Raw genomic sequence first — 16,363 nt, 5'->3', positions numbered from 1 at the left:
TGACAGGGCTGTAAAGGGGCCTAAAAGACAGTAGAATACATGTAATAAAATTATGACGACGACTACGAAGCATGCCAAGGACGCGAAAGATACATTGTGAAAGGATTGCAATATGCTAAAATTGGTCACAGGCTAAAAATTCTTAAAAGCACTACTGCCATAACAGAGCTCTTGAAACGGAAGGACCTGAAGGCGTGTGCTTTACAAGGGCTACTATCACAGCAGCATCCTCTGTAGAGAGGATGCACTACGAAACCTTTGGGCTAATAACATGCAAGACCACATCTTTCAAGAAACATAGGACAGCTTTGGTGGTAAAAAGGGGTTCTTTACCAAAAGCATAGCAAGATGGAGAGGGGAGACAATAGCGGTATGCTAGAGGAAAATGTTTCCTTCTTTCTCTTTCGGCTTTCCGACACTACACGAAAACGTGGAGGACGGTGAGCCTCTCACCACATCTACCACAGGTTGGAGGTTCATTGCCAGTGAACAGAGAATTGTGAGTACCATATGTGTGTCCTATGCTGAGTCGACAGAATAGGACGACAATTCTTCGTGATTTAGTAACGAAGGGCCAGAAACCTAACTTTGGCTTAATCAGATGGAGCTTATTATTTGCTTCACTGTCCCACGAGTGTTGCCAGTGGCTTCACAGTTTAGTTCGCAAAAAAGGCTTGAGATCTGTGGTAGGAATAGCAGTGGTAGGGTTGATAGCTTGCGATATAATTGATGTGGCCATTTGGTCTGCCAGCACATTACCCTCGATGCATCTATGGCCAGGAACCCAGCATATTATTACATGTCTACGAGCTGAATAAATATTGCACAAATACGAGTAAAGCTGAATAAAAAGAGGATTTTTGTGTTTTCTTAAGGACATCAGTGCTTTTACAACACTTAACAAGTCCGTGAATATTATCGCTTTCTCTAGTTTTAACTTCTTTATGTGTTTTACTGCAGACAGTACTGCGTAGGCTTCTGCAGTAAAGATGCTTGTATGGGGGTCAGTACACCTGCTTCAGAGAAGGAGAGTCCAACAGCCGCGTAAGACACACCAACATGCGATTTTGACGCATCGGTGTAGAATTCTGAACAGCAGTACTTCAATTGGAGTTCATGGAAATGCATTCGTATTTCGAGCTCTGGTACGTATTTTGTAACTCTTACAAAAGATATATCACATTCTATCGCCTGCCAATCCCAAGGCGGTAGCTGCTTCGCTGGAGGCATTAAGCGGTGTTCAAAGAGCGGGACATCCATTTCCATGCTAAGCTCCCTCACATGGAGTGAGAAAGGCTGTCTCACAGAGGGTCAATTACGGAAAAGCGCAGTACATGTCGAATTGTTAATAGTTTCACAACACGGATGTTCAGGATTAGAGTGCACTTTAAAGAAATATGTAAAGCTGGTGTAAGATCTCTGCAGATTGAGTGACCACTCATTTGATTCTACATATAAGCTTTCAATGGGGCTAGTTCTGAATGCGCTTGTGGCCAGACGGATACCCAGGTGGTGGACGGGATCCAGCATCTTTAGTGCACTCGGGGCGGCAGAGTTGTATACTATGGCGCAATGGTCTAACCGTGATTGAATGAGGTTCTTATAAATATTCATTATACACTTCCTGTCGCTACCCCATGTTGTGTGTGATAGCATTTTGAGTAAGTTCATTGTTTTTAAACGAGGAGAGGGGGTTAACTGAGGGTCCCGATTTTTATTAGTCATATCATAAGAAGTCAACAAACAATGGAACGTCCTTTTGCCTGTGGCAAAAAGGACGTTCCACGTCCGCCGCCAAGGTATGTTAGTGGTGGCGCTGGCTAACACTCCCAGGGTTCTACTAGCACACATAAATACCCAAAAAAGTGGATGGGAAAACAGCGCCGCGGTAGCTCAATTGGTAGAGCATCGCACGCGAGATGCGAAGGTTGTGGGTTCGGTTCCCACCTGCGGCAAGTTGTTTTTTCATCCACTTTAATTTCCATTAATTTATCATTTCTTTATTTCATTTATTAAGCACAAGTAATTTCCCCTGTGTTATCCTTGGTGTCATTGTTTGTTGACTTCTTTTCATTGTTTTTAGACATTTAGCTTTGAGATGTTTTATGTGTGGGATAAAAGTAAGCTTAGAGTCAAGTAATATACCTAAAAATTTGTGTTCTTTGTTGACAGGCATTTCTTGTCCACACAGTTCCATGCACGGGTCTGAAACCAGGCCTCTCTTTCTTGTAAAGAGAACACATGAACTTTTGTGGGGGTTGATTTTAAACCCATTTTCATCTGCCCACTTAGATATCCTGTTCAATCCTTGCTGTACTTGCCTTTCGCACACTGCAAGGTTACAGGATTTAAAACCTATTTGTATGTCATCTATGTAGACGGAATAAAATATAGCTGGTGGTAATGAAGCGCGGAGTGTGTTCATCTTTATAAAGAGTGTGCAGCTGGGCATACCTCCCTGGGGTACACCAGTTTCCTGTATAAATGGACGTGAGAGTACATTCCCGACTTTCACGCGAAAGGTACGATTGGACAGATAACTTTCTATCAGGTTTAGCATATTGCCACGGATGCCCATTCCCGACAAGTCTCGCAAGATCTCGTATCGTCACGTTGTGCCGTACGCCTTCTCCATATCGAGGAATATCGATAAGAAAAACTGTTTGTGTACAAACGCGTCACGAATATTCCCCTCAATGCACACGAGATGGTCAGTTGTGGACCGACCCTCTCTGGAGTCACACTGGTAGGGATCAAGTATTTTGCTTATTTCAAGGATGTGTATGAGTCGCCGGTTAATCATTTTCTCAAACAGTTTACAAAGGCAACTCGTGAGAGCTATCGGGCGGTAGCTTGCCGGTGACAAAGGATCTTTACCTTGGTTCAAAATGGGGACCACGATCGCTTCTTGCCATGCAGGTGGAAGATATGCAGCAGCCCAAATAGTGTTAAAAAGTGCAAGTAGTGACAGTTGTGTGTCAGTGTGTACATTCTTAATCATGTCTTACATTATTCTATCAGGTCCTGGTGCAGAGCTGTTGCATACGATCAAGGCAGCACTCAGCTCGGCAATGCAGAAAGGACGGTTGTATGGTGCGTTTTGTGGGGATTTCCGCTCAAATGCCCTACGTTCTTCTATTTGTCTGTACTTGAGTCGTGAATTGAGCTTGACACATGCTCAAAGTACTCCCCTTGGGTGTGTGCCTGTTCTTCTAGGGTATTCCCTTGATCATTCACCAGAGGCAACGGATTTATTTGCTGCCCTTTTACCTTCCTTACGCCATTCCAATCTTTCGTCTCCTGTGTGTATGATGTTATACCTGAAAGGAACCTCGCCCAGCTTTCTCTCCTTGCCTGACGTCGTATCCGCCTTCCCTGGGATTTTATGTGTTTAAATTGAATTAGATTTTCTGTATTCGGCGATCTGCGCTATATTCCCCATGCCTTATTCTGCCTCTTTCGCACATTTCTACAGTCATCATTCCACCAGGGATCACGCCTTTTAGGTGAATCACCATTCGTTTGCGGGATAAACTTTTCAGCAGCATCACAAATAAATGCGGTAAAATATGCAACAGCATCATCTATACTAAAACTGTTTATAAAATCAGGTGATAAATGAGTAGTCTCTTTAAAATGTTCCCAGTCAGCCGATGCTAATTTCCAAATGGGAACACGAGGAGGGTTTTCATGCTGCATTATTGAGTTTAAAGTTATAGGGAAGTGGTCACTTCCAAATGGATTATTCATCACATTCCATTCCATATGAGGGAGAAGGGAAGCGGAGCCTATTGCTAGGTCTATGGATGAATATGAATTGTGTTGAATGCTGTAATATGTTGGTTCCTTCTTATTAAACAGGCAGGCGCTAGAGGTCAGAATAAAGTTTTCAATGAGTCTGCCTCTTGCGTCGCAACGCGCGTCTCCCCACAACATGTTGTGGGCGTTAAAATCGCCCACAAGTATGTAGGGTTCCGGGAGCTGTTTTATGAGGTTGTAGAAATTGGCTTTTTGGAGGTGATAGCTTGGGGATATATATATGGTACAGACAGTTACCAACTTATTGAAAAGAACCCCTCTAATTGACACGGGCTGGAGGGGTGTCTGTAAGGCTACGTGGCGACAAGCTACAGACTTGTCTGCAAGGATTGCTACACCACCGCCCGAGGTGTTAGCCTCATCACAGTCTTTGCGGAAGATGGTGTACTGGCGAAGAAAGTTTGTTTGTGTACGTTTTAGATGCGTCTCCTGAACGCACAGCAACTTTGGATTATGTTTGTGTAGGAGCTCTCTAATATTGTCAAGGTTATGGAGAAGTCCTCTAACTTTCCATTCTAGTATTTGTGTATCCATTATGCTGCTTACGTTTAGTGCTGTGTGTTTAAGAGACGAGGATTAGCTCACAGGCCCTTTGCAGGCACCGTGACTGGAGTTTTGTCTTTTTTGGAGCGATTGAGAGAGCCTCGCTGCTCCTTATGCACTGGTGGCACCGTCTTGCTGGTGGTTGTGTCCATCGCCTCTTGCGAGGCGCTGGACACGCGCTCTTCCGAGCGCTTTGTTTGACGTGAAGGCCTCGGCACGTTGGACGAGGCCTTTGAGGCCACCTGCCCGGAGGTAGATGGCCCCTTCTGCTGGGGTGACGGAGCAGCACTAGCTGCAGCCGCCGCGGGGGCAGGTGGCGTAACTGCCGACTCGCTAGTTGTGGGTTGGACAGCCGCCGGAAGCCGTTGTGGCGCTGCCCCCTGACGCGCCACATTGGCAAAGGTGTTCTTGGGCAGGTATGAAACCCGCCTGCATGCGTCCTTGAAACTTATGTTTTCCTTGACTTTGATTGTGATAATTTCCTTTTCTTTTTTCCAGGATGTGCACGACCGCGAGTACGCGGCCTGCTCCCCATCTCAGTTTACACAGTGGAGAGAGTTTTCGCAAGCTTGAGAGGTGTGTTCATGGGCACTGCATTTCGCACAGGTTTGGTGGCCTCGGCAGCTCTGCGAACTGTGGCCGAAACGTTGACATTTGAAATATCTCAGGGGATTTCACACGTATGGCCTAACACGGAGCTTAATGTACCCTGCCTCAATTGACTCGGGCAGCATTCTTGAACCGAAGGCAATTATCAAGTGCTTCGTTTGCATTTCTTTGCCATCTCGCCTCATCTTAATTCCTTTAACATTGATCACATTCTGTTCACTGAAGCCCTCCAAGAGTTCCGCTTCAGTTAACTCCAAAAGATCATCATCTGAAACTACGCCACGGGTGGTATTCATAGTATGGTGCGGGGTTACGATTACTTGGGTTTCCCCAAATTACACTAGTTTTGGCAGTTTCTCATACTGCTTCTGATCGCGGAGCTCCAAGAGGAGATATCACCACTTGCCATCCTTGACGCCTTATATCCTGGACCAAAATTTTCAGTTAACGACTATGAAACAAGGAATGGTGAGACAGTTCGCACTAGTTTGCCTGGTTTTTCTGAGTGTACTACATGAAAATGAGGGAAGGTGTGGACTTGGCGTCCGAAAAATTGTAAAACATCTTCGGTGCGCCCTCTTTTCTGAGGGCGATCAGGTAGTGGAGGGAAGGAAGTAGCCATGTGTAGACGTGCGGTTTTCGGCAGCAACGCCAGCCACCCACCATGGAGTCCAACAAGGGGACGCTGCAGGGCCTGCAAACGCCACCTGTACGTTGCCACTATAACCAAATATGACATAACCTAGGTTGGCTACTCACACAATGTTAACCCTTGCTGCCAGGAAGCTCGGAAGTAATAAAGAAATGAGAAGGCAACAGGAAAGATGGAAAGTGAGAGAAAGACAAAGGTTAGAGGGAGAAAGAGACAGGAAAAGGCAACTACCGATTTCCCCCGGGTGGGTCAGTCCAGGGGTGCTGTCTATGTGAAGCAGAGGTCAAAGAGGTGTGTTGCCTCTGCCGAGGGGCCTAAAAAGTCCGAACACCCGGCATCGGCTCAACCCCCAGGATCCCCCTTTCCCCAGACACGGCTTCACGCGGGAGGGTCCAACCCTCGTCTGCTCGGGTACGTGGTATCACAATACACCAAACGCCTGCTGACGCAGACGCCCCTGCGGGGCCTTGTACTGCACATGTGTGCCGGTAGTAAACTGCAGCAACTGCACACTGTGGAAGATGTGAACACTGCACATCAATCAACACCAGCCTCCTTGATCAACACAGCAATCACCTGCGGTGTTAAAGAAGAAAAAAACGCGCCTTCATTGGCTACCGCAGGTTCCTCATTTGTCAGACAGCCAAGTTTTGTGTATAATTTGTCTGGAATGAAAGCAGAAAAATATCCTACCAAGTCTAGATCGGAAAACAGATTTGCAAAGGCAATTGAATGTGCCTTTTCACGTGTCAAAATGTCTACCAGAAAGCCTTCGTTTCGAGTTCGAGTTTAGCCACAGTGGTGCCATCTCTTCCTCCCACTCCAAAGATGTGGGTTCGATTTCTGATGCTGGTGACTTTTTCTTTCTCCTAATTTATTTTCTTTTAATTCTAGAGTAAACATTATAAATGGCCCATTTCACCACATTAGCAAGTTAGCAGCAGCTTTAGCCTAACTGGGGCAGCACTTGTTTTTACCGCTGATGACTACAAAGAAATCTTATGAGAGAGACAATTGTAAATGTATAAGTATATTTACATGTTATCAGGTTATTATCAAGCCGAAATAGCACTGCAAACAGCTACATTGTATTTTGTACATTGGAAATACGCTTGCAGCAACGTGGCAAACACTTGCTGTGATCCGCATTTCTTCGCTTCATGTAGCGCAAACCAGTCAACATTACACATTGTGCTCCCACCTCTCTATTTGCTGTGTGAAGCTTATCGTGAAGGTTCGCTCCTTGCAACTGCATGGGAAAGAGACATGGGAACACACTCTGTTCAAGACAACCGGAAGTAGACAATACTTGCGTCACCGCATGAAGGAGGTGGGACATAACGATGGCTGGACTATGTGAAAGTTGAGAGGGAACACCGTGGCTTGAGAGGAGGCTAATGTTTAACCGCTCGTACCTGCTTCATTGTAGCGCACTGACACAAGATTATTGCAAGAAAGCATACCTTCACAGATACCCTCTGTGTCTAGCCATACTACAAAAACTGTTTCAAGGACCCTTTAAACGGATACAGCAATACCAAGTCATTTTGGAATTGTAAAGCTCATTCTTCCAGAACTGTCCTTACACTTATACAAGGCAGATGGAGGCTGATTCAATAAAAAAAAAAGTATGCTTCCCTGTATTGAAATTTACACCAAAACCACATCATTGGTACGTCGGTGCGATGTCATGGGTTTGCAACCATTGCATTTCTGTGTTTCTGAGCAGAAAAAGTTCCCATAAGGGTCTAGGTTAAGTCATTTGGTACATTTTGGAAGTAATATAATTTTTCTTTACTGATGGATGATTTTCGACCCCCAAGCAGACATGCTGTCAACGTTCATGATTTCACAAGTTGATGGTATGGAAACTTCAAGGAGGCACTGCCACCCATCTTGTGGTGTTTTGTATTCTCCAGCTTAGCAAGCCTCTGCTCTGAGTACAACTGACCTTTTGGGTGTTGGAGAAGTGCAATTTGCCTACTACACTTGAAATTCCTTCTTATTTTTTAATAGAGCAACCCAAGTTCAGTCACTGCAATACAAATTTATTCTAGCAAGTACCGCAAGCATCCAGACAAATTTAAGAGAGGAACTAAAGGGGACCATTAAGCTTAATTGTAAGCTACGCTTCAGCAATGGCAAATCAGCCATTCGTAACGGCAGACAAGGCTTCGCTAGCCAGAAAAACAGCGAAAAGACGCAAAGACGCAAAAAAGACACAGGTGGTGATGCTGCTCTAAGTTTCTGCACCAACTTGCCGTAATTGGGGTGTATTCTGCTACAATCACTTTCGGCAGCAGTATCGCCTCAGTGATAGTATTTCCATCAGGTGTGCACTGATTGGCTGGCTGAGCACTACGTCATGCGAAGACGATAGTATCATCGAAGTGATCGTAGCAGAATACGTCCCACATTATAGATTTGACAGCATCTACTTGGGCCTAGTTAAAGACATCGGTAGAGAATTAGTACTACATTGCATTCTATAGGAACCAAAGACTCAACATTGAAAGTTTTGAGTACTTTTTCTTGACCAAAACAGTCTAAATATGAGAAAATATTCTGAAATTTGTGAATTAATGCTGATGCACTGGCACAAAATTCAATAGAGGGAAGTTTGGCATTCAATTTTCTTTTTTAATGAACATTCAACCTCTTTTCCACCAAATGAGGGAAAAGAGTATTGAAAGAATACTTCACTAATATAAACTGACTGAGTGCTGTTCTTGAGCAGCAAAAATATACTGCCAGTGTACTCACATCGATCACACCATATTTTGATGTATGCAAGGTTATCATGGCTGCAGAGTCCAAGAGGAATGCAATCTTGTACTGTTCGTGGCGAGTCACGCCAAGCTCCCAAAGCTTGGCATCAATCCACTTCATGTTAGTTGCAGCTGAAAATGATGCAACAAGCACTTAGATGTACAAATTTATCAGAAACACCATTTTTTACATAATTACAGCACATGCAGCAAAAAAGTGAGAAAGGGAGCAGTATACCTGCATTCTCGGATATCATAACTCTTTCGTTACTGCGCCTATAGAAATTGATCAATTCGATTACAGTTTTTCTGTGCATTGCTGAACATTTCCGTTGTAATTCTTCTCCTAGCAACATCTGAAATGACGACTGAACTTTAACTATTGGTCAGATTCTACAATTTTTGCCAGATCAGGGAGTCTGGAAATTAAAACTTCGCCTGGAGGTATCATCGAAACTAGCCTCCAGTGTTCCTAGCGCTTCTTGCAACATTTGTGCTTCAGTCAACTTGGCAAAGTAATTTTTAAATCACAGCAGCGGTGAAGACACAGAAGGTTCCCTCAGGTGGTCAATTTTCCAATCCGATGTTAAGGGCTGCATTGACGATGTCTCAAACAACAGTAGATGCTCATGAGTGCATGTTATTTTGGTAACTGTGTTCAACTAATATCAAGTGCAACTTTATTCCCCTCCTCCCCACCTCCTACTCCCTGTGGATTGCTTTTATCCATCACCGCTTCGACAGCTTATGTACAAATTATTATGAGTATTCCTTCCCATTGTATGGAGTTTTCACTCACACAAGAGCACACAACAGATTTCAGATCGACTTTTAACCGAAGCTTGATTAGCCGTCTAATCTCTCGCATTTTGAACACTGCCTGAGCATGTGCCCTTATTCATTACTGTACAATGTTGTGCAACATTCCACATTACTGTACAGCACTGTACAGGAACTGAACAAAGCATGTGGAGGCTCCAGTGCCACTTGAACGCGCACTAGACTACCTTGCCTGCACAGAAAAGCTGATCGAATGCAATAATTATGAGGAGATTTCTGCATGCCCGCTGACCTGAAGCTATTGCTTCATAAGCCCATAGAATGTTGTAAAAAACAAACCAGGCATCTGCTGGAATGAGTAAAAACAAATTCTCCCAGTATGATGGCCACTTCCCCGTTTTCACAACTGCAAAGCTACTGCTTCCCTGCACAGCATGTGCATCACTATGGCTAGTACCGATGCCAACAAATCTTCATAAAAATCTTTTCATGTGGTCTGACTTAGAAAAGTTGGGAACTAGGCACCAGATGCATATCTTGTACATTTCAGATTTTTTTTTACTCTAAGTACTTACACTAAACATAGGAAATTATTACTTTCATTGGTGTTCCTGAAAGTGTTTTGAAGTTTCCGATAAGAATTATCAAAAATTGTCTGAGTATTTATTAATGCTACATCGATTCAAAACACCAGTGATCAGGCTATCATTTTATGTATCGCAGTATATGTTGTGACTACTACAATGATGATGGTGATGTATAGTGTTTAATGGCACAAAGGCCACGCCAAAGAGCGTCAAGAAATAGTATTGAGCAATCGTTGGATTGTTGAATAGCAGTAAGTAGATGTAACGTGGATGTAGAGAGGCCTAAAATTCATCGCTGTATAAGTGCGTAAAACATATACTTGCAATAAAACTATGCCAATAACTACAGTGAGATGTGCTTGTATACAGGGTATTTCAGCGAACACTTTCAAAAATCTTTCAAAGTTGCCTGTGGCAGATATCCCAATTCTAGTTCATGAGCTGGTCTACTCGAAGCAGCAGACAATACTTGCACAAAACATTGAGATGCAAAATCGACTAATCAATAAAAATTCACTAATTAAGTTTTTAACTAATTACATTATGGCCCATATTGCAATTTACAAATTCTAGCCACGGAGTTCGCAAGGCGGATCCACTAGGAACGAATTTTCAATATGATACCAGTTTCGAGATATAAATTCCCGAACTTCGCAGAGAAATGCATTGGCATTCCAGTTAATTTGTTAAAGGGACACTAAAGGGAAACAATAAATCAGTTTAGACTAACAAAGCATTGTTTGAGAAGCCTGCAGGCGGTCATTTCAAAAAAATTGTTTGATTATTAGATGAGAAAACGAAGATCCAAGTATGAGTATTTGAATTTCGCGCCGAAACCCAAGCACCAGTACGTCAGCGTGACGTCAGGGATTCCAAAGTATGTTTTCGCATTTTCGCGTTGGTTGAATAATTTCGCGTTGGCTGAATAAAGGTTCCCGAAACTTGCCATGTTTAATATTTGGTTCCTTTAGAACACAATGTAGTCAATCTGTACCGCTATGTATAATTAGTAGGCCCTAGAAGATGCCATCAAAATCCAAGACGTCACAGCCCCCAGGTGCGGGAACTTAAGTAGGCGTCGCCACCCGTATTTCGTTCTTGAGCTTATTCTGGCTTACCAAACGTCTTATTGTTATAAGAGTGGTGTTTTTGGTGTTGTAGAACGGTAATTTACTGATGCAGAAGAAATCATTTTTCACTTTAGTGTCCCTTTAACAAAACGTCGTTTCATGCACTGAAGCACACAAGCACACGTTTTTCATGGTGCGATGGTGCATGTGCCCTGCCCTAGCGGATTAGTCGCGAAACGTTTTGGAAGGGACACGCGCACAGCAGCACTGCCAGATATTGGGGGAAAGTCCCCTGAAAAAAAAAAAATGCGTACAGACGGACTGCACTGTGAACCACATAGTTGCCGCGTTCCATTGACGGCTATCAAATTTATTGATAAACCCCTGCGTTACACTTGGGCAACGCTTCAGAAACATCACATTGCTGATGCAGTCTTCTTGCAGTGTTGGCCCTCTCTTGCTGGTGGTGGCAGTGTGTGCCTGACGTCACGTACTCGTTTAAGGCATGGTAACACTGAGTCGGTACGAAACCGACAAGACGCTGATGCCAACGATTGGCCGACTATTCAGCACTGTGTCACCGAGACCATTTGATTATAATAGGCTGACACCGATGCAACCGATGGGTACAAGATGTCATATAGCGCGATGGGCTTTCTTGTTGACGGCACCGACAAAAACAGCGTGCCGATCATGATCGCTCGACCGAACCCCACGCAATCCGCCGTCGAACCAATAATGCGATAGCTGCAGCACATTCGCTTGTATATATAATTATTCGCGCTCAAAATGCGTCGACATGCTTTTGAAGTTGAAACGTACAAGCTTCAATTCTCTCAAGCAGTGCACACAAAGTTTGAGCCAATGTTGATCCTATTTAGCAAAGTTTGGTTTAGTCCTGCAGGCCCCGTCGAGTTCAGACACCCGCTAGTGATGGACATGAACTTAAAAAAAGATAAGTAGTTAGGACTAAGGAAACTGCTCTTATATTTAAGTTGTGGCCCTATAGCAATTTGATATCAAGTACTCTTCACTTCGCTTCGTGCGTACACAATAAGCGGCGAGCAGCGACACAGCGCTGTGCCAACATCTTGTAGTTTGGCCACTGTTCCCGAATGCCGCCGGTCGCATTCGCTACATAGATGGCAGGTCTGTACGTGTTCTTATGCTGACACATTTCTTAATTTGAAAGATGCACTGTTGACCTCTGAGTTAAACAGGAAACAATGAGGCGGTGCATTTGGCACAGCAGCATAAACAACCGCCTTGCGCAGTTACCAACGGTGTCAGCATTTTCACGAAAGAACTACACGGCCTATAAGTGAGGGCTTATGCCGAGCATTGTTTACTCTAATACTTGATGGCACGCACAAACTGGAAATATGACGATGTTGAAAAAAAGCGAGAATCAGCTATAACACCCCGTAATAGATGTGTCTGGATCGCAATTGTCGTCATCTAAGTGGCTCAGCCTTTCGTATTGACCGTCTCAGGGTGGAACAACGCGGCTTTTATGCACAGATATGTTTGTTTTGCTACGTTTTGAAATTATTTCATATCAGCGATGTGCCGTTTCTACAATATCCAAAGCTAACAGCAATCTGCGGCTGTAGATGTTGATGAAAACAAATGCACCGCTTTGGCAAATACGACGCAGAAGGCTGCGCTTGAAGGCTTCTTGAACATGCGAAATGTTTAATGAATGTGTAAAAGGAATACAAAAAGCGAGGTGCAAGCGCAGACATCAGTGACAACAAACTCCCAGGCAACCGTGTCGGCAGACAGGACTCAGCGTGCCTTTATCGGCCACACTGTTAGCACAACAGCGTACTCAGGCCTGTTCACCCACTGGTCGATGCGTGAACGACGTGCTGCCCAGGAGAAGCCATTAATAAATAATCGCGATCCACAAAACGCACAACTGACACACACTCAACATGGGCGCAGGTATACAGATCAACCGGCGGAAGCCCCGGCATCCTTCCAAAACGTTTCCAGCGGCGTGCATAAGAGGGCAGCACAGGAACAAGAAAAAGGCGGATTAGAACAATATTCGTGCATGAACAACATTAAGATACATAATATACCGAAAGCTACAGACAAAAACCTTGTGCAACTAGTAGTCGACATTGGCACGAAAGTTGAATACCCTATTGCCCCTTCAGACATTGATACCATTCACACAGTACGCACTGCTAATAACCCGGTTTGTTCGGTTTGTCACGAGAGACAAAAGCAACATTTTCCAGAGAAAAGTCAAAAAAGCTCTGCTGGCTGCGAAAGATCTCAGCAAAAGCAAAGATTCGAGCCAAGCGTTTTTTAATGACCACTTAAGTCCGCAGAGCAAAGCACTCTTCTCTGAAGCACTGAAATCGAAGCAAAAAAAATTATGGGGTTTTAGGTGCCAAAACCACTTTCTGATTATGAGGCACGCCGTAGTGGCGAACTCCTGAAATTTTGACCACCTGAAGTTCTTTAACGTGCACCTAAACCTAAGTACACGGGTGTTTTCGCACTTCGCCCCCATCAAAATGCGGCCGCCGTGGCCGGGATGGATCAGACATAGAACAGATCGGACAGCAGGTGGCTGCAGACGAGCACAGAACATCGAATACAGAGATGGCGATATCGCCAAGCGGGATAACTTGTGTACTTAAAGCAAAATTCAAAACAGGAAGAAATACACGGTTATCGGCAATAGTCACAATGGTATGAGGTACAGTAACTATGTGTAGCAGGAGAACATTGACATTAGGAGCCGGCACATAGTTACAGTCAGACACAGATGGAAAGCACGTCAAAGGCATATACATGGTGGCTTGAGGTGGCAACTGTATGAAGTCTACAGGACATAAACGAGGCTCAGCTGATTTTGGAGGACAGCAGTGAATAGGCAGCTCGAGTTGGAGGAGGCCAGCAGCCCAGTCAATCAGTGCTGAATGGTCTGATAAAAAGTCGAGGCTCAAGACCAAGTCATGAGAACACTGTTCCAGAACAGCAAATAAAACGGAATTGTTGAAACCAGCAACAGTTATTTGGGCAGTGCACATGCCGAGGATAACAGACGTTGCTCCATCAGCAACCCGGATAGCAGGAGATGCGGCAGGTGTAAGGACTTTCTTCAGGCGGCAACGAAGACAGTAGCTTATCACCGAGATATGGGCTCCAGCATCAACAAGTTCTGGGACAAATACAGTCAACTTCTACATCGACTATTGTGTCAGGTCAGAACGATGACGACAGGTGATGGGACTGGGGTAACCTGGAACACGGGTGGCAACGTTGGGGCGAACGGGACTGGTGACTGCTCAGCGACGGTGATCGACAGCGCCATGCAGTTGTACCATCAGTGGTATGCACGTTCGGCTCGGCTTACGGCTGGATATGGCAAAAACCACCATCTGGAGGAGAGCTGTTCAAGAATGGCATCAAGGACCAGTGGTTGAGACCAGGCAATGTGACCAACGCGGTGACAACTGAAGCAAATAGGTCGGTCATCCGGTGTTTGCCACTCTGCCATGTTGCGAGAACCTCGAGGGATCCATTGATTTTGAGTAGGCAAGAGTGATGGACGTTCCATTGGCCGGGAAGTGGCCACGGTGCAAACTGACTGCAAGCCAACACTGGTGAGTTCTTGGCGCACAATATCCTGAACAAGGGGAACCATAGGAGTGCATGTATCGTTGACAGGTGGGTACAGAGTTGCGGGATACATGACTTCCAGCTCATGGCGCGCGATCTTTATCAGCTGCTCTGAAGGTTACTGCTGCCACGAAGGGAAGTCTTGTCGGTCATCACAAGATGATGTTGCAGCCATATTAGGAAGCCGTGCAAAGGATTGACAGATACGATGGCTTTTCACGAGCTCGAAACGCTCGAAATTGAAGGTGTCATGGGCGATACCTTTTAAGACATGCCAGACTTTTTCAGACTACAACATTGCAGAGTCGGCCGTGAGGCAGAGTGCCACCACGTCTTGTATACAGGTGACATAGCCTTCCGTAGACGTTTCAACTCGTGATGTCAACTCTTTCTTGGCAACGATCTTCCAACCCAGTGGTTTTCCGAAGAGATCCCGCAGCTTCTGCTTACAGGTATCCCAGTTAGAGTTCTTTGTGGTTTTGAAGCCACACTCGTGCAGTTCCCACTAAGTAAAAAATGATATTCGTCAGCATCACTGTGGGATCCTATTTGTTGTGGCTGCTCACCCGCCCATACATCTCCAGCGTTGATGTCAGCGCCATTGGTGCCGCAGAAGGTTCCTGGATCACGCGGATGCGCGAGTACGACAGTCGACGCAGGCGTTGCCGAACTAGGCACCATCTCCTGCGACATCAGTGAAGAACCGAAGCGGTGGCCATTGCGATGCTCTGTTTTGAGCCATTACCCAGCACCTCCACCAAATGTTACGAAGAAGATGTATGTACAACTATTTACATGTGGAAAGTTAGCGGTAATCGCGCAGCCTGATAAAAATGTCACAGCTCCAGGAGACAGTCTACCACTTCCTCTTCATCTCCCTCTTGCACAAATGGTCCTGTCCAAATGCCCCGTAACAATATTTTTTTTTTATTCTTCCTCAAATTAAATGTGTTTATGCTAAAGCTTACATAAAAAGTACAACTTCTACAGGCACTATAATTGTGTACACTACATTGAGAATACTCACACCAAAATGCAATGTCATAGTCCTCATATGCTGATGTTAGAAACTCATGAAGGAATGGTCTCATCAGCTCGACTATGGACTGAGCAGTCGTTCGATGATCTGCAATCAAGGATGGAAAATGTTAGGGGCTCATAACGGTACTTAATTAATCTGAACATGAAAAGCTTCCAGAGCATGTGTAGTCGGGTAAAACATGGGAATACATTCAGAAAACTTATGAACAACTTCTACATGTTTACAAGCAGAGTTGGCAAGAAATAAACTCCAGATATGAAATTGGCAAATCAGCCTTGCAGTGAACACTGCATTAGAATAAGTGAATTAGCAGATTGGGTAGCAGATAATACAAAATAAATTCAGTTCTACAATGCAAAAAAGGTGATAACACAGTATTTAGAGAGTAAAGCTTAAGCAACGCAAAAAGAAATTGCGACAGAACCTATCTGGCAATGAATACCGACGGTAATGCAATCAGCATTGAAGCAATGTAGCGACAGACTGTATTATCAAATTCTTCACTTCTGTGTAGCTGACTTGTTCAATTTTCTGTTACCACCATCTTCACTTCTCTACAGCTCAACATTCCTCATTCAATGCACGCTCCAGTCTCATTATGTTATCTTCACTCCTTCCTGCACACTCGGCTGCTTTTGGTGCTGCATTTTTTCACTACTCAGTAACTGACTTCTTCAATTTTGTGTTGCCAACTTCTTCACTTCTAGCCTCTTGTTCTGCTTGGCTATCCGACCACCATGCCAGTGGCACATACCCATTCTAGAGGATTAGCCAAGAATGTTTGTCTACCTAGTGTCACATGCCCAGCTGCACATAACCAATTGCTGAATTTGTGTATTTAGACACATACC

General features: G+C 44.5%; 1 protein-coding gene across 3 annotated transcripts in view; it reads right to left on the bottom strand.

Annotated features, from left to right (window-relative positions):
- Ublcp1 (Ubiquitin-like domain-containing C-terminal domain phosphatase 1) overlaps positions 1 to 16,363 on the bottom strand; it is a 41,466-nt gene that overhangs the window by 21,932 nt on the left and 3,171 nt on the right. For all 3 annotated transcript variants that reach the window (XM_050193066.3, XM_072286090.1, XM_072286091.1), the window contains 2 exons: positions 15,498 to 15,596; positions 8,387 to 8,523 (listed from right to left, as the gene is read on the bottom strand). In XM_050193066.3, coding sequence (XP_050049023.1) covers positions 8,387 to 8,523; positions 15,498 to 15,596 — 236 coding nt within the window. The remainder of the gene's footprint in view (positions 1 to 8,386; positions 8,524 to 15,497; positions 15,597 to 16,363) is intronic.

The sequence above is a fragment of the Dermacentor andersoni genome, chromosome 1 (genome assembly GCF_023375885.2).
Source record: "Dermacentor andersoni chromosome 1, qqDerAnde1_hic_scaffold, whole genome shotgun sequence".
Classification (NCBI taxonomy): domain Eukaryota; kingdom Metazoa; phylum Arthropoda; class Arachnida; order Ixodida; family Ixodidae; genus Dermacentor; species Dermacentor andersoni.
The sequence above is the reverse complement of the archived record's forward strand: the minus strand, read 5'-3'. Positions and strand labels throughout refer to the sequence as shown.